The 23,533-nt window shown below is 33.9% G+C and overlaps 1 protein-coding gene across 4 annotated transcripts in view; it reads right to left on the minus strand.

Moving 5' to 3' along the window:
* The window catches only part of LOC140439570 (fatty-acid amide hydrolase 2-B), a 161,060-nt gene that overhangs the window by 86,851 nt on the left and 50,676 nt on the right, over positions 1-23,533 (minus strand). Inside the window, exon 1 of one of the 4 annotated variants that reach the window (XM_072529560.1) lies at positions 16,524-16,642. The exons of 2 other annotated variants lie outside the window; for them this stretch is intronic. In XM_072529560.1, coding sequence (XP_072385661.1) covers positions 16,524-16,562 — 39 coding nt within the window. In that variant the 5' untranslated portion in view covers positions 16,563-16,642. Of the gene's footprint in view, positions 1-598; positions 813-16,523; positions 16,643-23,533 lie in introns of those variants that run through there. One more of the 4 variants, XM_072529561.1, reaches the window with a different exon arrangement.

Genomic DNA, 23,533 nt, shown 5'->3' on the forward strand with positions numbered 1-23,533 from the left:
GGAATCATGGATTACAAATCTTTTTATTACATTCATATAGCGTACTAATCCAAAATCGGAACTTCGAACCCCGGCCTCCCTACCTATTATAATCTATCATTATTTATTCCAAAGAGACTCTTATGTTAAAGTTAAAATTCAATAAACTTTACACAGTGTTTTAATACAAACGCACGTCAAAACTATTGTCATTTTAAAAAATTGTATTTCAAGATATGTAATAAGACGGCTAAATTGTATGTATGAGGGGGACATTACAGATTAAATAGAGGTAAAATAATTATTCTGCTTTGTTTATAAAGTATATATAAATTAGTTAGTTTAATTTGAAAAATCATATTAAGGGTTTATTTGTTTGAATAAAATAGTTTCCGCTTCTATAGAATCAATAAAACAATATGTGAAAGTATTATATAAATTTTTTAAATAATAAAACCGTTGTTTTAGTTTGTTCAGTTGAAAAATAAATTGTATTTTATCAAGCCAGAAACAAATAGAATAATGTCTTTTGATTAGTACAAGTAAAAGTACGTAAATGAATTTAATCGGTTCCAGTGAACAGAATTAGGTTACAGTTGTAAACATTTCACAGACTTACCAAAGTGTAACTGAACCAAACCAAAAGAAAGAGCGGAGAAAACAGCACAACACACTTACGCTCGTCGACGAAGATTTCACTCGAAACGGTGGTTCATATTAAACAAAATAAAATAAAAGAAAAACAAGTTTATAGTATTTTACACGTACTTGTAAGGTTGGAGAGTTTTACGAGTACTAGTGCTGGTAGTACCGCGTTTTGCAAAACGCGGTATCGACACTTGATTCAACAGCGATTTTCACTTTTTGGTAGGAGACCTTGACTTTGGTGTGGACAGTCAAGACGATATTGGGTCGAGTGAAGATGAATAATGGTTTTTTTATAAGGGAACTATTTGATGATCCATAAAAGGTGGAATAATTTTTTTTAACAACCATTTCGTTTTAAAAGCCGTTATATAAAAAATAGTATCAAACAATGAAAAAATGTAAGATATATTTTTAGAATACGAAAAAGTAGACAAAGTATATGACATAATCAAGGTAGGCATAAAGAACTTTATTATATATTTCGTTGTAAAACTATTATGAAAAAAAGTATAAAACAGTAAAGTAGAAATGTATTTTTAATTACCGAAAAACTAGTATATATTTGGAACTACAACTAGAAGAAGTAGAGCCTTCTTATCCTAGTAGAAGTATTTTTGAAGACTCAGGCCAGTTTTCGGTTACTTTAATTAATGAGACATAATTGGTGAGATTGTTAGATTATAAAACTAAAAGCAAACAAAACAACTATACGATAACATAATTGGATATACAAGTATAGTTAATGTATCATACAAGTATTAATAAAACAATTAAAAAATATCAGATTGAAGAATCTGATAGACAATTGATAAAAGGTATTAAAGTTCTTAAAGAAGATGAGTCCATAATAGTATGTCAGACAAGGAGAAAATTCAAGAATTTAGCAGAATATATAAAACCCTACACACATCTAAGGAATACCTAACAGACTATCAAAGAAGAACACTAACATTCCACTACATTAGGACACCATATCTATAGAGGGTTCCAAAAATACACAAAAAATATACCCTTATACCAATTTGCAGCAGCATGGGTTCACCTTGCATCAAACTGCGAAAGATCCTCCTAGACATAATACAGTCTTTAGCATAAAACACAACATAATTTATAAAAAATTAATAATATTTATTGCAAAACCTAGCAGAAATAGATTAAAATCCCAACAATATGCTAATCAGTTTCGATATCACCAGCCTTTTAGCCAATGTACCATTGAAGAAAACTTTAAAAATAATATGAGTCAAACTGGAGAGGAATGATACATTGACAACAAAAACCAAACAGAATGTCTCAGCTATACTAGAGCTAACAATAAAATATTGAAAACTTTTGTTTTCAATACTTCTACAAAATTTATTATAATTTATTATCACTATAGCTGTTTAGGTAGATTGCTTTTCTCAAGTGATATATTTTTGCTATACGTCTACACTTTATATACTTTAGCTGAATAAGTTAAGAAGGGGAGAGCTTTTTGTCTCAAGTTAGTCATTCAGAATTATGAATGTATTTTTTAATTTATTAATTACCATAGTTTCTAACAAAGGAAGATTAAGGCCTTATTTTGAATATGGAGAATGTGTAATTGTCATTAAAAGAATGATTATGATCTAGACGGTGAAGTGCGTACGTAGAATCTGTTTTTATATTATTAAAAAAAGCCCTTGTAAGTGTTCTGCGATACGTTTTGTTAAAGGTTCTACTAGTTTGACCGATGTAAGTTTTTGAGCAGTCACCACAGGTAGATTTATACCACTTTTTAAGTGCTTTTTCTTTTGGGTCTTATCTTCTTTGGCTCTTTTTCTGCTTAATTTATTCAGTTAAAGACTATAAAGTGTAGACGCATAGTCAAAATACATTAGTTGAGAAAGAACCTCTGCCGAAACAGCTGTATTAATAATAAATTATAATAAATTTTGTGAAAGTGTTGAAACAAAAGTTTTCAGTGTTTTATTGTTAGATAAAATGAATTTCCATCAAGTAACCGTGGAATCCATCACGTATACTAGAGCTACTAATAGTTTACACAGACAACACTTGTCTGTATATAATTTTGTGATATTGATTTTTAAAATCAATATTTTGGATAATCCATATGTTCATTTTGATCTCCATTGTTAGCAGATATTTTTATGGAAGAATTCTAACAAAACATTGTGTATATAATGTACAAAAACCCACAGTACGGTGGAGACACGGACAAGAGAGATTAAAGAACTGCATCTACAAAATACCGTGTGAATGCTACAATTTTTACAAGACCAAGAGAAAGTGCAAGACCACTAAGTGTCAGGATAAACATACATACATCGAAAACAAAGACTTCGACACATCACAGATATGCCAATATGCCTGGAACAATGACATCTTACTTTATGTGGAAAAATGTGTAGCAAATCGATCAGTAGAATATAGCAGGCTCTGGTTGACAATACTAACAGAAGAGGTCAGCAACAAAATTATTACAACGTCAATAAATTAATAGAAAGTAAGAGACACATCACGTACAATTATACATAATACATAAAAACACAATACATAAACAGATAATACATAAACATATACACACATAAACACACAAAACAATCAACATTTTATAATTACAAACACAACCCTCAGAATTTTCAACTAAAAGCATGGTTATCTGCCTACAAGTCTTAGGCCAAGTGAGTCGCCCGTCAAGTTTTGGAGAACAAAAGCACCAAAACAAATATAGGTTATAATAACAATTCTTTATTTTAAATTAATCTTTGATTAATTAACATCAAACAATTATACACTGTAACATTTCTTTCGTTTTTAGTAGTTAAGTAACCTTTTATGCGAGACCTGAAAATGTGGCAAAGTGCGCTTTGGATATGAACGTCTATTTTTCTCCTGTTAGTGATTCCATAGTAAATTAAGAGGGAAAAACCAAGAAAAATCCTCATAATACTATCCCGACATGGTAAGTATTTGGTCGTGCATTTAGTTTACTTTCAATAAACACCAAATTCTGATTTTATATGTTTGTTATTTAAAAAACATAAATGATGTATCCTCTATATGTTACCGACTTACTAATACTGGTATTTTCCTTTTAATAACTTCCTCTTTTAATATGGGTAACCAGATCCTACTACATTCTACCGAGAAATTTGCATCACAATTGGTCTCATTTAGCATAATTAGAGCCGCTTCTTTGATTTTCTCTTTTTACCATCCGTTTCTTTTAGGACTATATTTGAATCATTCCATTGAACCCTATGTTCATTATCCCATGCGTGTTTACATATTTGAGATCTATCAAATTCTCTATTTTTAATATAAGATTGATGTTCACTTATTATAACATTTAATGGCCTTGATGTTTCACCTAAATAAAACTGATCGCATTCACAAGGTATAATGCAATTCTTTGTCCCTTCTTGTTCATTGTTAGGTTTGGTTTTAGATAAAATAGATCTCTATGTGTTTATTGTTTTGAATGTTGTTGAAATGTTGAATTTATTTCCTATCCTGTTAAGTTTTTCTGATAATCATTTTATGTATGGTATTGTTATTTTCCTCGTATTATTCCTTGTGTATGCTGTAGGATCTCGTTCTAAGTTGTTCTGTTCTATTCGGTGAATTGTTGAAAATTTCTTATTTATAAACGATAAAGGATAATCATTTTTTAATAAAACAGATGTTAACAAATATTTTTCCTCTAAGAACGAATTTTCGTTTAATTTACTAATGTTTGTATTTTGAGAACAATTTCCGAAGTGGTAATTGAAACGTCAATAAACGTACTTTTACCTTTAATTGTGGCTTATTCCCATTTAAATAGTAATTACTGTAACATGCCACAAGAAAATAGCTAATATATATATATATATATATATATATATATATATATATATATATTAAACCTAAAACTAAGGATAATCCTATTACAAGAATTAATATTAAACTTAACAGTCTTCCGTGTTGAACCGCGTCGAATATCATTGCTCCAAGCTTTCGACATCCTCTTCGAGGTCTTCTTCACGGCTTTCGATATCTCAGTCTCCCGAGCCCCCAAACACTACACTGATCACTAACCAATGTATTACTGGTACTGGGAGCAGAGGACGGTACATTTATACCGTCGATGGTGACGTGGTTTGGGTAGAGGTTGACGTGGGGGTCAGCGTGAGTATTGGCGCGAGGGTTGTCCCGAACATTTCTGACAGTAGGATTTAGATTGACGGGTGGAGCGGACGATATTTTCTTTATGACCAAGTGGAAGGTAACCGTATGCTGCCATCTCTTTTATTAAGACAATTTGGACTTTTTTCAATTTCTATGGTTCTGGAGTTTTGAAAATCAATTTTGTGACCTGTATGAAGATGGTGTTGACCTAGAGCTGAAATTGAGTCGAAATTGCGAAAAGAAATACAATGTTCATAAATCCTATTTTGGATTCCAAGATTTGTTTGGCGTATATAAGATCGGGGCACAAGGAATTTCATAAACTCCTTGTTCATCATTTGGATTGTTCATCATATATATATATATATATATATATATATATATATATATATATATATATAATATATATATATATATATATATATATATATATATATATATATATATATATAATAACATATATTTTTGACAGTTTAGAATAGTAGTATTTGGAAGTTTATAGTTGTCATTTATTAAGTATTGTAAACAAGTTGGTGTTGAAAAAAGTGATTTTTAACATCGGTGACATGTTACATTTAAACAATGGTAAATGGTTAATACGAGGTCTACCGAATTTAGACGTCCGGACCACCTGCATGGTTTTTAAAAATAAAAGAAGATGACGAGCTGAAGGCAAAGCATAGACGAGAAGGGGAATAACTGAAGGAAACGCGTAGACAATAAGAGGAAGATATGAAAGAAAAGCGTAGACAAGAAGAGGAAGAGAGACGTAGAAAAGTAGAGGTACAAATCATAAATAGTTTATTTCACATTCAAGAAAATTTTCAGTTAAAGCTAAGCCAAATCACTATCGGAGTAGATCAATTCGAAGAAAAATAAAATTCTTTAGAAAATAAATACGTCGATCAACAAAACAATTTGAAAACCGATTTAGAAAATAAATTACCATAATATCAAAATGATTTAAAACAACAGCAAAACGATATAAAAAGTTGAAAAAAAGTTTAAATCATTGAATTAGAAAAAAAAAAAAAAATTAATACCCAAGCTTCTTTATCTAATATTGCTTCAGTAACTAATGTCGAATCATAACAAACAGCTTCATTATCTTATAAAAAAGGGATCATCATCGGGATATAAAACTTATAAATGAATAATAGATAATGCCGATCATGTGATTATTATATTATTTTTTAGTTTAGGATTTTAATTTACTGCTTTTAATCTAGTGAATCATTCTATTATCAGGGATCATACATTCTTTGCAACCTGTCCTAGCTTTTTGTTTTTCAATAATAAGTTTTAAAAATTTTGACTGTAATATATTTCTTGTAAATAATTTGCTTGTGGACAGCAGAGAAGGGCTAAAAATTTTGGTTGATCGCTTTACGCAGTACTATGCAGTACTGCAAGAGGTATGGAATGGCTCACAAAAAAATCTATGTTTACAAACAATCTATGTTTAAGGAAAGGCTTAGAGAGAGTACCTAGATACAATTACCTATCACGTGAGTTCAACAACAGTTTCAGCCTTGAAACAAAAACGACGCATTGAGATAGCTACAAGCGCTTTCAATAATATGAAAGCAGTATTATGTAATGGATAACTGAGAAAAGAACTTAGAACTAGAGTATTAAGATGCTGAATATTCTCTCCTCTTTAATATGGAGTTGTAAGGGCGCAACTGAAAAAACTTGGAGATGTGGTGTTATCGGAGAATGTGGAAAATATCATGGACACAACACGCAACAAACACGGAAAGATAAAGATGGATAAAAAAAGAAATACTGAACATTACAAAGGAAAGGAAAAATGAACTACTTTGGTCACATAATAAGAAACGAAAAATATGAGTTGATGCGATTGGTTGTACAAAGCAAAAGCGAAGAAAAAAGAGAACCGGAGAAACGACGGACTGGTTGAAAAATTTAAAGCAATGGAGTGGCAAAACAACAATATAACTCTTCAGAACTACTACAAATAGAGTAAAATGGGTCATAATGACCGTCAATGTCCTTAAAGAATGAGGCATACGAAGAAGAAGAAAAATAGGTCGTTGAAGAATGCATTGCAATAATACGTTTATTAATATTTAGTTTTTGAACGTGGATCATTTCTTATCAACCTCATCATAATCATCAGTGGTGCTACAGCTCTAGTTAAGCCTTGTCCTTTCCCAGTCTATTTCGCCAGTCGTTTCTGTTCATCGCCGTTGCCAGTTTGCTGCGTCGATCTTCCTCGCGCCCTTTTCTACACGATTCCTCCACCTCAGTCGTGGTCTACCTCTACTCCTATTTAATAATGTTCGTCTGAATGATTAATTTTCATTCGCTCTTGAAACATCATAGCCCATCTAAGCCTACCTATTTTTATGAAAGATATTACATCTCTGCCATTAAGTATTTCTATATAGTTCTCGTACAATTCGACATTATTCGAAATTGGAATTCGTATCAACCTCACTGGAATGTTTTAGCATTTTATTGACTTTACCTTTTTTCTTTTATAGTGAACCTACGTTTTTCCTTTGGTTTTTCTACTGCGCAAACCTGTATAGAGGGAAAATAAATTGGGGATATCAGGATTCGAACACAATTCCTATTTGTGAATCATTTTTAATTTCGTCCACGTTTGTTTACACTAATTTATGGGAAGTTAACTTACATGTTTCCTAATTCATCCAAAATTTTCCAGCGCTTATTCCAATTAACCAAATCAAATTCTTTTGTTACTGGTGTATAATTAATATATTCGTTAATTGATGCAGACAGTATTTTAACGACATTAATTGATTATAAAATGTTTATTGTTGGGATAATAGCATTTTAAGTAGATATTGAATTATTATGCAAAAAGGTATATGTTGTGCCTTCACTTCCTTAGTCATGTTTAAAAATTTCCATTTTTTGTATCCTGCTGTAAGTAGTGGAAATGTTCAAGTAGTTATGGAAAATATTTAGTCACCACTAAGACATTTTGCTAAAAAATTCCAACTACTTAAATATTTATAGTAAACAACAGAATTGTAAACATTTTTGTAATATTTTATTACATAATAAGACGAAGTACTGAAATCTGAAGTTAGCATTTACCCGGCGAATTTTAAATCGCTTCTACTGCAAAACTAGGCAAAATCACATGTGCTTTCTGACCACGGTCAAAGATAGATAAATGTAAAAATATAAAAGGGCAGGAAGAAAAATATATTATACCGATGAAATTTTGTCATATGTAGAACAAAAATACACGTGCTCAAAAATATAACAGGTTTTATATAAACGACAGAATTATAAACAAGGCTAGCTTTATTTAGGAAGTAAAGTTTTTCAATATACAAAAGTTTGAAAAATGGTTTCTGCGTATTCTTGATGTTTTGCAAAATCTTCACAAAACACATATTCAAATTCTTACTTAAAGATATCAATGTACATAATATAGGAACAGCACTATATAAATACACGATTGTCATCGAATGCCATAGTCTGTGGACTAGTACGCATTTCGATGCGCATCGCCCCGCCTCGAATTTTTCCATTGGCTCTTGACCTGGAAATCCCTATTTATCGCTCGAACAGCGCATATAAATATTGGCGATTTTCAGGTCAGCCAGGTCAGTCCCTCACGGGCTCTCCGAGAGCTTAGTGCTCTCGGGGCTCTGCTTCCTGCATTTATTTCCATACTCTGTGGCTGAGAATTGTTTCAACTTAACTTGGTGTTTTTATTTCGACGAAGAAATTGTCATGTAAGAAATATCTTGCCTTTTTCAAGGCAAGACACCGAAGATAAATATTTTCCAAGTCCATAACCCGAAAATGGACTTAAGTAGAGGAGCTCTCGACAGTATATTCGAAGCCCTCTACAGAGCACCCGGGGATAACAGAAGGTGGTTAGACCCTTAATTATTCCCCCCGAGGTGACACGATGGACACTTCGAGCAATGTAGATGATTGGATATCTCACTATTGCATTACCATGCTAACAATAGTTGGCAATTTCTTTAATCCTTAAGAAAAAGTCAATTATTTCTGTAAACTCAAAATTCGCCGTTAAAATGATCAAAAAAGTGAAAATAAAAAAGTGATGATCAAAAAAGTTAAAATGATGAAAAAAGTGGAAATAAAATTTATAATTTTTTGTACAAGAGAAAGTTACCTCCAAGACCTTTTACTGTTTTACCTTCTGAACAATTCACCTTACAAGGACGTCTTTATATCCCCGGCTGGTTAGTTCAGTGACGTATGATCACCAACGGAAGTTTTAATCCCTAATTATTACCGATGATACCAGCTTTCAATTTTAAATATATTTGTTTTTAACTTACCAATTATTGTATGATTTATATCATTTTTCAATTAATGTTGACAATATATTATTTACATTCATACTTTAACCAATTGTGTAATTTATGTTTCACCGTCTTATTCACATTAGCTATTATATATACCGCCTTAGATATATAACGAAATTTTTTTTATATTCTTGCTTACTCAATTTATTAGTAAGTAAATGCGAGCCCTAACAACTAACTGTTCGGACAAACGAAAATTTATTGAAAACGTTCATCTTCACAACTTTGCTTATTAAACCAAAGAAGATCAACAGCTCTCGTATGAGAGGGTCTGAGTCTTTGGATCGAGATTGAGTGGAAGATTGATGTATGTGGACGCTATTATTGATGTGATTTTCGCGGTAACCATTTTGGATGAGGGCTTGTTTTAAGAGAGCTCAGCTGGTCTACTTGCATCATTGCAAAGGCGTATTGATCTGAAGACAATGGTATTAATTACTGAATTAATTTGTGAAGGTGGATGATGAGAGTTGGCATTCAGGTAACGATTGGTATAGGTGGGTTTTTCTTAAACATAGTGATGAAAACCTTGGGATTGGTTTTTCTTTATGATAACGTCGAGAAACGGTAGGGATGAATCAGTTTCCACCTCCATCGTGAACTGGATACCAGAAGATACGTGAACTAGGATGTATACCATTCAGATGGGTTTAAAAAGACACCAAAGCATTCCTGCCATGGGGCCAAATGACGAATGTATCATTAACATACCGTAGCCAACATGTGGGTTTGAGCATTGATGTGGATAGTGCTCGGGTCTCGAAGTCTTCCATAAAGATATTGGCTATTACTGGAGATAGTAGAGAGCCCTTAGGGGAACCATTTATTTGTCTGTACAATTTATTTTGGAATGGAGGGTCATACATGTTTACATGTACCTGTATATTTAACTGTATGCTCAATATAAAGATTCTTTATACAGGTCACAAAATTGATTTTGAAAACTTCAGAACCATAGCCCCAACCGCTTCTATAAACCAAAAATTATTAGAGAAGCCATAGAAATTAAAAAAAGGCCAAATTGTCTAAATAAAAGAGATGACGGCATACGGTTACCTTCGAAATGGAGACCTCTCATAAAAAAAATATCGTCCGCTCCATCCGCGAATTAGAATTTACAAAACAGTCAACAGACCAATAATTACATATGCGACAGAAACACGACCTGACACAGAGAGGCCAAAAAGAATGTTAGAAAAAGCAGAGATAAAAACACTTAAAAAATCGATGACAAGACATTATGAGGCAGAGCTAGAAGTACAGATATACGACGTAGATGCAAGGTGGAGAACATCAAGGACTGGGTAATATCTAGTAATAAAACATCAAAAATATAAGAGTAGAATGGAACGATCGTATAAGCCGAATGATAACAAATAGAGTAGTAAATACGGCGAGAAACAGTTCTCGAATAAGAAGACGATCACTAGGAAGACCACGAAAACAATGGAACTGGAGGCACATTCAAAAATAGACAGAGACTTAATAAGAGATAAATATATTAATATCTAAAAATGTAGGCTATACTAGTAAAAACAATGATTAAACATACTCGTGCTGGTTCTAGCTTGCGTGGGGGAAGAGCTCTGAACTGAGTAGGGGCTTTTCAGCACTTCACGGAAGACGGACTGCAGGGGAAGTCCCCAACCCCGACACGGCGCGTCCCAATGGCTGAATTGGGAACCTTCCTATAGACAGGTGCGAATAAAGTCCAACCAAATAAGTACCCGCCGATCAACTAAGGGCATGACATAGGGCAGCAGCTATCTCATTATTGCACTTGGGCTGTATGATCCATACAGGTCTAGTGTAAATTACTCAAAGGTGACAACTACATCTTAGTTCAACCGGCTGAGACTGCGATCAGGCAGGCAACGAGAAACCACCTGCTTATCTTCCCAGAGAGCGTTAGGAAATGATGACTAAGCAAGAAAATTATGTGCTCTGCAATCCGGATAGCAACCGGCGCCATATCAATTCCGGGTCGAATGGTGTGAAATGGGCGACCGGGCAGGTGATTGTAGACGACCAGACAATATCTACGAAATGGGATACCGGAAGATCAAACTTAACATTACTTAAAAAACACCTCATCGCATCATAGAATGTTAGGGGGCTGCTACAGCCAGGTAAATTGTATATATTAGAAAATAAACTAATCAAGGAGAAGATATATATCTTTGGGATATCTGAGACACACTGGGAAGGCCAAGGACATTGGGAGACCACTCACTACAAAGTTTTCATGTCAGGACCTAACAAATCAGGACAAAAAGCCGTAGCAATATTAATTCAAAAAGGTTGGGAAAAATATGTACCTTCCAGTAATTGATCGAATAATCAAAATAACTCTAAACGCTAAACCAGCCAAAATGCATATTATATAGTTATATATACCAACATCCGAAGCAGCAGAAGATACAGTAGAAGAAACATACCACCTAATACATGAAACCATCTCTAACATTCCCAAAAAGAACCAATAATGATAATAGGAGATTGGAATGCAAAAATAGGAAAAACTAAAATAGATGACCATTTGAAAGGAACGATAGGTGAGCATGGCTTAGGCGAGCGAAATGAACGAGGTGAACAGCTCCTTCTAACTGCCATTGATATGGATTTTAGTATTGTAAACGCAATGTTTAAACATCATCCGTGGAGATTATCAACATGGTCTTCGCCTGAAGGATGATACAAAAATCAAATAGATTATATTCTTGTCACTAAACGATGGAGGAGCTCAATAATCAATGTGAAGACAAAACCAGCTGAAGACTGTGGTTCCAACCACAAAATGTTACAAGCAGAATTTCGCATTAAGTTACACAGTAAAACAATCACAAATAAAAGACAAAAAATGATTCCAAAACACCCGGAAAAGTTTAGAGAAGCATTAGCAGAAACTGACCTACCAGTGACTACCGGAGACCCTGACAAAATGTGGGAATACATAAATAAATGGATCACTGAAGCCATCAGCAATACTAATCAGAAAAAACAAAACAACTGGGAAAAAACATTGGATGACTGAACAGACTCTTAATCTTGTACAAGAAAGGCGAAAACTTAGAAACGGCACATCAAATTCAAAACAAAACGAAATAGAGATACGCACCATAAATAAAACTATAAAACACTTGTGCAGAAGGGACAAAAATATAACATATGTGTACAACTAGAGGAACATGCTGACCGCCAAGAATATAGGAAACTTTTCTCAAAAGTCAAGTATCTAGTGAGAGAATTCAAACCGCAGACACAGATCATCAAAGATAATAGTGAAAATACCATAACAAACCCAGACGGTATCGCAGAGGTGTGGAAACAATATTGCGAAATACTATTCTCTAACAACGACCGAGACAATAATACAAAGAAAAGAAGTTATGAAAAAGAACCTCAAATATTCAAATCAGAAATTGAGGTAGCAATTAAATAGCTAAAATTCAGAAAAGCAGAAGGAGAAGATGGAATAACACCTGAAACAGTCAAAGAAATGGGAGAATTAGGGACGGAAGTAATGATTAGAATTTGCAATGAGATCTGGAATGCCGGAAAATGGCCAAATGACTGGGGTAAACTCACGTTTATTCCCATACATAAAAAAGGTTTACCGACAGATTGCAATAATTACCGTACAGTAGAATTGATCACACGCGAGCAAAGTACTTCTAACCATCATCAATGAAAGACTAAAATCAATTTTCTTACCACAAATTCCAATTCCAAAAGAACAATGTGGATTTGTCCCAGGTAGAGACAAGAGAACATATTCTTAATATTCGTCAAATTATCGAAAAATTTTGAGAGTTTAACATAGACTCATCACAACTATCAACCAAAATATACTGAGATATTTTGGACATATAACTAGAAGAAGAGAAGGCATAGAGCGAATGATAGTTGAAGGTAACGAAGCGGATAAAAGATCCAGAGGAAGATCTCCAATACGATGGTCTGACCAAATAAAGGAAATGACTGGTTACTCATTCTCCGAAGCAAAAAACACGCACAGGAGAGAGATAATTGGACAGAAATAGTTAAACAAATTACATGACGCCACTACAGCCTTACGAAGGAGAAAAGATTGAGGAGGAAACATACAAAAGAATACAAATAGTTCTCGACAGCCTGTATAAAAAGTATAAGTTACAGAAAGTATATGTGAAATATATGATTAAAAGATTTGGAACTATTATGACATAACTATATCCAGTCGATATAGTTATAATGGGTTGGTGTGATAATAACGAGAAAAATTAGTAGATGTATTTTAAATTTTGTCCCAGTGTCCAACAGAGTAATACTACTGCAAATAAGAGCCAATCCAGTGAATGTAAACATAATACAAATATACGCTCCCACTGCAGATAAAGACGACGAGGAAGTAGAGACTCTCTACCAAAGCATAGAGGATATATTAGAACGAATACCTAAACACGAAGTCAGCATCATAATGGGGGATTTCAATGCAAAACTTGGGGCCGAACGGAAAACGTCTCTAATCGGACCTTTTGGGTTAGGACAAAGAAACGAAAGAGGTGACAGACTAGAAATATTCGCAGAAGATAACAAGCTAGTGGTTCTAAACACATTTTATAAACTACCACCGAGGAGATTGTATACATGGAAGGCACCAGCAGATAAACCCCATAACGTAATTAGAAACCAGATAGATTATATATTGGTAAATAGAAGATTCAGAAACAGTTTTAAATCTGTCAAAACATATCCAGGAGCGGACATTGAATCTGACCACATACCTTTAGTGGGAGTCATGGATGTGAGACTGAAGACAATAAAGAAAAAGTCTGGACCTAACTACGACATGAGAGCCCTGCAACATCCGGAAGTTAAAAAGCAAGTGGGGGAATATATTAACAATCAAGTTAAGCAACTAAAAGAAGAAAATAACATCCAACGAGAAATCAATCAATTCGAAGAAATAATTAAGAAAACTAAACAAGATCTGCTAAAACCAAACAAAGAAACAAAGAAGAAATCTTGGATGACTCCAGAAATCCTTCACTTAATGGAACGCAGAAGGTTAATTAAAGGAAATAAAGATGAATACAAAAAAATGCAGGCTTACATCAGAAGAAAAATAAGAGAAGCTAAAGAAAAAGAAGCTGTAGAGAAATGTAAAGAAATAGAAAGACTACAAGCCAAGCATGACAATTTTAATGTACACAAAAAGGTAAAAGAAATAACGGGTACTTTTAAAAAGAGAACACAAATGAAACTCATAGACACCAATGGAAAATTAATCATTGACACCCAAGAGATGAAGGACAAATGGAGAATATATTTGGAGACACTTTTTCAAGATCAAAGAACGGATTATAGGCATCCATTTTCAGAGAGGATGACGGGCCCGGACATACTTAAATCCGAGGTAGAAGAAGCAATAAAACGGATGAAAAGCAGAAAAGCTGTAGGGCCTGATAATATCGAAGCTGAATTTTTAAAACTCTTAGAGGATGAAGGAATAAATTGGATCACGGCTGTCTTCAATAAAATATACAATACAGGAATCATCCCTGATAAATGGCTAGAATCAGAATTCATAGCGATACCTAAAAAACAGGGGGCTAAAAAGTGTGAAGAATATCGAACAATCAGCCTAATGAGCCACATGTTGAAACTGTTTCTTAGAGTCATCCATGGAAGAATTTATAAGAAGTGCGAGGAACAAATATCAGACAGACAGTTCGGCTTCATTAACGCAGTGGGTACCAGAGAGGCACTTTTCGGAGTACAGGTACTGATTCAAAGATGCAGGGACGTTAACTGCGACGTATACGCGTGCTTGATCGACTATGAAAAGGCATTTGACAGAGTTCAACATCAAAAGATGATAAGCATTTTAAAAGAAGCAGACCTGGATGACAAAGACCTCAGAATAATTTCAGAACTATACTGGAATCAGACCGCATACATAAAAATTAACGGAGAAGAAACAGATCACATAAAAATACTACGCGGAGTTAGACAGGGATGTATTCTATCGCCGTTGATATTTAATATGTACTCAGAAAAATTTTTTAACGAGGCTCTTTACGGAATAGACGAAGGCATCCTTCTAAATGGTGAAAGAGTAAACAATGTTAGATATGCCGACGACACCATGGTGATAGCAGATAGTTAAGAGGGACTTCAGAGGCTAATGGACAGAATAAACGAGTACAGTCAACAGTACGGACTAAACATTAATACCCACAAAACCAAACAAATGATTGTCAGCAAGGAGAATATAAATGGGGCTCATCTATACATTAATGGGACGCAGATAGAGCGAGTAAAACAGTATTGCTACCTGGGAACTATTATAAACGAACAGTGGAGTAATGTACAGGAAATAAAGTGCCGCATAGGAAAGGCAAGAACGGTCTTTAACAAAATGAGTGCCATCTTCAAAAGTCACAACATATCCCTGGATACAAAAATGAGACATTTGAGATGCTATGTTTTCTCTGTGTTGTTGTACGGGGCGGAGGCATGGACGCTTACAGACACCACTATTAAAAAACTTGAAGCATTTGAGATGTGGCTTTATAGAAGAATGCTGAGAATATCATGGACAGCAAGGATCACGAACAAGGAAGTTCTAGAAAAAATGAAGAAGGAACCAGAGATTGTGTTTACGATCAAACGCATAAAATTGCAATATCTGGGACACGTTATGAGAAATCAGCACCGTTACTCCCTGCTGCAGTCTATATTGCAAGGTAAAGTCAAAGGTAAGCGAGGACCCGGTAGAAGGAGAATATCATGGCTGCGGAATTTAAGAACATGGTTTAAGAAAACCTCAACGGAGCTGTTTCGAGCCGCAGCGAGCAAGGTCATGATTGCCAATATGATTTCCAACATCCGAAACGGATAGGAACCAGAAGAAGAAGAAGAAGATATCCAGTCCTTTATATTCACAATAGAATAAAAGTGAATATTTTGTTAGCGTATACACAACATTTTAAAGGATGGAGCAGGAAATTAAACTTGAAATAAAAGTTTTAAGAAAACACCGAATGTCGAGCTAATTACCTAAATATAGACTGGTTTAGGTAGTAAAACCTAATATACTAGACAACAAGAAATAAATGTATAAGGAGAAAAACAAGGATTCTATCAGAGAATAACCAACGAAAACTAAAAAAACATATTGAATAAGATTGGCTGAAAACTGATACGTAAAATCTGGTACGAAAAAACTAGATATAGATATAGATAGGTTAAAAAAAAGTAAAGGAGAAACACCAAAGCGAAGATGCTGTCATAAATTCAGAGATTTTATAGGATAGAGAAGTTTGAATAATGTGTGTCAGAATAAACTGTCTATCCTTTTTAAATAAAACTATTAATATATGAATATTTGTTGTATCTACATACCTCTGCAAAGAATCTAAATATCAATTGTTTTATATCCATAGTATATATTTTCTGTACCCTCGATAACTATATTTTCAATACACCCCTACTGATGCTACCTCTTGTTCACTACTGCGACCACTTTATTCATATATTGGAAATATTAATATTGCTTGACATTACATCAATATGTATTTAATAATTAGCGAAAAAACATTCTAAAAGGTTTTATGATTTAATTATAAATACATTTAGGTTCGTATATTTAAGAATTGATATATTTTGACCTTCAATATCTAAATAAAAAGCTATGGTTATAAATTTTTATTTAATGTATTTGTATGTTTCTTGTATTCTATGACAGATCCTCGAAAAAACAAGTGAATATAACATCGACACACATTATTTCTTCATTGACTTCGAAAGCGCATATGACTATCTAAACCAAGTATTCTTAATGGAAACAATGAAAGAATTTAATATACCAACATAACTAATAATATTAATAAAAAAAACTCTAAAATAGAAAGTAAAATCTGGAAACAAAACGAATTAACGAAAACAATAGATGTGAAAAAGGGACTACGTCAGGGAGACGCCCTATCATACATCTTGTTAATCATGATTAAAAAAATAGTAAGAGATACAAGTCAATACTCGAGAAACAATAATTATTAAAAGTGCAAATACTAACGTTTGCAGCTGATGTTCACATAATTATAGAGGAATTCAATCATATAGAACAAGCTGCACAAAATATATACATACATCAGCTTAAACAGTCCCTAGAAGCCCAAAGCTTCAATGGTTGCCTTGCTTTTCTTTCTATATTGTGCTAGGTTTTTCAAGTTTTATACTTCTAACAATCCTAAGTCTTCTTTTACCCATTTCATCCATTTTCTTCGTGGTCGTCTTCTTTTTCTTTTATAGAAATTTCCAGAATTATAAAGAAGTCAACAAAACCATAATGAGTAACTAACAGAAAAGTTAAAATATTCAGGAAAAAGATTAGTCAACCAAGGATTGGAATTGATGCCTGATATATCAACAGACGAAATGATGAACGCACTGAAGAAACTGAAAATAAAGCCCCGGGAGAAGATAATATTGTTATAGGAGCCGCAAAGATTGGAGGAGATTGAAAAGACTTTTAGAGAATTAAACAAATTGTTCAACTTATGTCTGCACCAAAGTAAAACACCCACAAGATGGCACAGTGCACTTACCATTTTATTACACAAAAAGGTCAATCCAACTGACCTCAAAAATTACTGACACATAAGCTTGTTAAACAAATAAGCCACAAGTTATTTACAACAATAATACCAAATAGAATGGAAACCAAATTAAATTTTTACCAACCTAGGGAACAAGCCGATTTTAGAAAAAACTTTGGCACTAATGAGTAGTGTTGCCCAAATGCAAGAACAAGACGAGACTTAGACAGTCTTGGTCTTGGTCTTGCGGCAATGCACCTGGTCTTAGTCTTGGTCTTGGTATTGCACTTCCGGTCTTGGTCTTGGTCTTGGTCTTGCAGCAAGAGTCTTGCAAGTCTTGCAGTTACCTATTAGCCTATTGCTATTTATTAAACGTTACTTTAGATCTTAGAACAACGTAACAGAGTAAGTACATTTTAAGCTTGAATTAACATAGCCATAATAAAGCCATAATAAAGGTCGAAGAAGAACGTCATGGCTTAGAAATCTGAGAGATTGGTTTAACAGATCCTCTGCATCTCTTTTCCGAGCTGCCGTCAACAAAATTACTATAGTCAATTTGATAGCCAACGCTCGACAATCAAGCTCGGCACATGAAGAAGAATAATAAAGACCAATCAAATTAATAAATGTCTAAACAACTGACATCGGGTGGGGTTTGAAGCCACGATCTAAGCGATCTGTGCCTATGCTCTAATTAACTCATTTATCTACCATGCCCCACGGAAGTCAATCTGTTTCTTAATAAACGTTTGCATTTACTACGCTTACATGTGCTAAAACGTGGTTAAAACACAAAAAAAAAACAAATTAATGTCATCAGCATGCCTGTACTTTAAAGAATATTATCTGCCTAGAAAGGGATTGATGGACATGATGGGCAAAAAATCCACATACATGTATCAAGGGCACAGATTTTTTAGATGATCAGATAACAAACTATAATCCACTTAGTAAAGCAAAATAAATGTTTTTACCAATCTTACTTCTACTTTTATATAAAAAACTAACTTATAGTTAAATAAAAAATAAAGAATAAAGAAAAAATAAAGAATAGGTAAAAAAGCAATGATAATCAAAAGAAGTTGTTTTAAATTAAGGAGATACCTACTTAATAAATACATTAATTTACCAAACTAAAATAGTAGGTAGATATATATGTAATTGGTAATAAGGTAATAAGTATATTTTTTACATCTCCACTTTTTCTAGCGGTTGTTAAAAAGCTTGTAATATCTCCACCGAATTTTGGTTTTTCAGGAAGAAATATTTGTAATTCCTTTTTGTGAAAAGATATTAGATGCTTCCTTAAACCTGACGTGTTTCTGGTGTTCATTTTCATTTTAACCTTCCTATGTAGGCACAATTTACACAAAACAATTTGGGATGCATAAATTATTTCGAAAAAATCATCAAATTTGCTTTTAGGGCTTTTAGATCTATAACTCCAACGCTCATTACTCCGACTAGAACTATTTGAATCTTTGTCCCTCATGTCAAATTGTAAACTTGTCACTCCGGGAACAATAAGGATTAGATGAAAAACAATTATTACATTAGACTCAAAGCAAAGCTCAATTGGGAATGAAGTTAAGTGATGTCGAAAAAGTAACTACTATACTACTATAATTTATGTACGTTACTATCCAATACCATAAGTATCTAATAACAAACCCAGCCCAGAATTATATATCGTTACTTCAGTATTTTGTTTAGATGGTAGGCGACATTATCTGTTATTAATTTGTCTCGTTACTTTTGACTCTTTTTTCTTTAACCGAATGATCTCATCGCACACTCAGCAGAAACAATTTATAGCCTTAGGCCGATAAGATTTGTTTATTTAGATTACTCCTGACTAGGGTGACATATTTAAAAAAATATCGATATGATATTACTGTCGGCGTCGCAATGCAAGAAGATTATTTTTATGATTAGAGAGCGGCTATTCTCAAAATATGTACAATTAATTTCAGAGCGAAGAAGTCTGCTGGAAAATGTACAAAATATTTTATTTTTACATTGTAATTATGACCTCTGAGCATGTGTCAAATGTGTTTTTTTAATAAATATATTAATTCGGTATGCATGTTTATGGTATTGTTTGTAATTCGCATAAGTCCAGTTTTTCAAATTTTATTACATATTTTTTGCATCTCATAGAGTCTTTAAGCATATACCCGAACTACTATACTCGCTAAAACCACACTCAGTCCTAACTGCAAGACGCAAGAGTCTCGCAGGCTTAGTATTGTTCTTGCTTAAATCTTGCATGGTCAGTCTTGGTCTTGGTCTTGCTAAAATTAGGCGGTCTTGGTCTTGGTCTTGGTCTTGCAAAAACGCAAGAACAAGACCAAGACTGCAAGACCAAGACTGATTTTGGGCAACACTACTAATGAGGACATCTACTGTATAAAAGGGATTATAGAAAAATTCGTCGAATACTACCGACCATTGGTCTTAGCTTTCTTAGACTTTCGCAAAGCATTCGATACCATATAAATTAACAGCATCATGAGAGCATTGGAGGAAAGTCGCATAGATTAGCAGTACTCCAAACCGATCGCGAATATATGCAATAGTGCAACCATGACCGTACGCTTACACAAAGATACAAACTATAAAAAATCAAACGAGGAATCAGACAAGGAGACCCGTTATTTCCCAAACTCTTTACGGCAGTTCTGGAATATGCTTTCAAAAAATTGGGGTGGGAAGCCAAAGGAATCAATGTTGACAGCGAAATGCTCTCCCACCTACGATTTGCAGACGGCATTGTTCTTATAATAGATAACTTAAAAAAAGATTGGAATTATGCTTACTGAGTTAGATGCCGAGTGTAACGAAGTTGGTTTGAACACACATATTGACAAGACTGATACCACAAATAATGATTTTCGATGATACAAAAGTCGACTGCAAAATAGAATTAGTTCATAAATTACTAGGGATAACCAAACTGCGGAACTGCAAAAAAGAATCCCTTTAGTATGGGCCACATATCAGACATATTCAAGAGCAACATTATTTGAAAAAAAAAAACAAAAATCAATAAACAATATATTTAGTGACAGATAGAATTCATATGAGCTAGCCAGGATCTGTTTAATCGTAAAAATTGGGTCTATTACTGACCTGTTTCGTCTAAACCCAGCTTGGTATTTATCCAGTTTATCTTCAATTTTTGGCATTAATTCTATTTATAATCGATATATTTAAAGCTTGATGCGTTGTGTCTTGTAATGCAATCCCCTTTAGTTTTTACATTCCGTAACATTTCTTTTTTTGTGTATTTGGAATAGTAAGGCTGTTCTCCACTGTTTTGGTATTTACTCTTTGGTCCATACTTCACGTATCAATTCTGTGATTTCTTAATGCAGACTTTGACCACCTTTCTTTAGGAACTATGACATGATGCCATTTTCACCGGCTACTTTAAAACTTTTCCATATATTCGACTCATAGATCCAATTACAGCTATTCTTCGGTAATTTTCACAATGATTTTTATTGCCCTTTTTATGTATAGTACTGAGGTATGATATCTTCCATTCCGTTGAGATTTCGCTTGTGTTTATGCATTCTTGAAATAGTTGTCGAAGACATTCGTACAATTTGTTCGTTTCGTACTTAAACAATTCTCCGGGTATATCCCCTGGTCCTGGTGCTTTGTTCCTCTTCAGCTGTTTACACACATTTTTAATTTCCTATGTTTTTAATAATATTGGCGAGCCGACTATTGAAATTCTATCTTGGTTTTGATTTCTATGTTCTTGAAATTCGACTCTATTTTCTACCAAAAGTTCTTTGAAATACTCTTCCCAGTCTTCCGGTTTAATGCTCTGTATTACTTCTTTATTCTTTTCTTTTCTCAATTTTTTTATCAGTTTCCAACTTTCTGTGCTTCTGGTTCCTCCTAGATAAGTATTTATTCGTTGGCAGTTTCTTTCCCAAGACTCGTTCTTCTTCTTAGAGATCTTCCTTCGTACTCTTCCCTTGTTTTTCTTTATATTTTATTTTGTCTTGTAATAATTTGGAGTTTAAATACTGTTGGTATAGTTGTCTTTTACATTTTATTTCTTCCTATATTTCGTTATTCCATCAGTATGGTTTGTTTATCTTGGGTTTTATGTAGTATCCCATTGCTTCAAATGCTGCTTCGTGTTAACATTTTTTTATATGTTCATACAACTGGTCGGTATTCTTAGGGGCAGGAATTTGTAGCTTCTCATCCAATCTATTTTTGAATAAGTCTTGGGTACTTTCTTCATCTAGGCTTTTGATGGCGTTTTCTGCCTTGTTTATGTCTATATGTGTTTCTCTCTGTTGTCTTCGAATTGGGAAATGTATTTTTGAACGAAATAAATAGTGATCGCTACTGCATGTTGCGCTTCTCTGGACTCTTACGTCTTGTACTCTCAGTCGGGTTTTTTGTTTTGTTACAATATAATCGATTATTGATTTTATCTTTCGTATTTCTTGAATATAATATGTATAGCTGTGTATGAAATTATGTGAAAAGTATCCATTTAAGATTCTGAGTTAATTCTGCTTGTATAAATCTATGAACCTTTCACCATTGTTGTTCGTTGTTTCTTCTTCGTATTTTCCTACTATTTTATCTGCATCTTTTCTTCCTACTCTACTGTTAATATCCCCCATTAATATTATTTCCCGTGATTGACTTATTTTTGATATATCCTCGTTAAGCTGTTAAAAAAATGCGTCTTTTACGTTGGCTAGTGCGTCGTTATTTATTGCGTATACGCCCATAATGTTAGTTTATATCCGTGAAGACACATATTTACTTCAATTGATCTTGCATTTATGGCTTCCCAGGTTGTTATGAACTTTCTTAGTCTTCTGTGAATCATTAAAGAAATTCCCTGTTGAGCTCTACATTCTTTTGGTACTCCACTATACGGTTCCCTTCTTTTTTTGTTTCGGTAATGACTGCTATGTCTATTTTTAGTTCTATTAATTCATGTAAGACTTGATTAAGTTTTTTGATATACCTTGAACGTTCCATGCACCAAAAAATCGTGTCCTTTTTCGAGGCATATGTCGTCTTTGTTGTGCCGTCCTATTCCGAGGCGTGTGATTGGGTTTTTTAACATTTTTATGTTTTTTACAAGTACTGGGGAGTTAGCCCAATGCCTTAACCCCCAACCCATAGGACCAGGGGTTTGGGTTCAGAGTCTCCCTCTCCTAGACGGATTGCGGGATCTACCGCTAACGGGTTCCGTCCAGCCTTTTGATTTTATACGAACCCTAAAATCGGGGGTCGCCACTTCGGCCATACACACCGTACCGAAGATGCTCTTCTCCGCCGTGGATACCGTTGTGGTCTTCATCTGTGACCCTGGACAAGGGACCCTAAGCAGGTACTAGTTTCCTGGGTCAGGAAACTCCTGGAATCTGCGGAGGGCAGGGATTGATTCACTTTCCCTGGTAGGACTGTCACAAGGAGTTCCTACCCACTACCCACATAACACTGTCCTACTAAGTGAAAAGGGGGTATCTACACTTTTTTCAAAAAATGAGATATTAATGTCTAGTCAATAATTATTGCACTTTATTCTAGCTAATACTAAAGTGAATTGGTCGTATCTGCTTTAAATTTTAGGCTATATATTTAGGAATATCTACAAAGCTTACGTTATATACTAAGCAATTTGGCGGTAACTACTGATACTAGGCAATAATGGTTGTATCTACACGAACTTATATGCAGTTACGGCTGGAACTACTTAGTACACGTCACTTATTGTCAAAATTGCTTAGTAATTGTATACAATAAACAGAGCACATTCAT

The sequence above is a fragment of the Diabrotica undecimpunctata genome, chromosome 4 (genome assembly GCF_040954645.1).
Source record: "Diabrotica undecimpunctata isolate CICGRU chromosome 4, icDiaUnde3, whole genome shotgun sequence".
In the NCBI taxonomy this organism is placed as follows: Eukaryota; Metazoa; Arthropoda; class Insecta; order Coleoptera; family Chrysomelidae; genus Diabrotica; species Diabrotica undecimpunctata.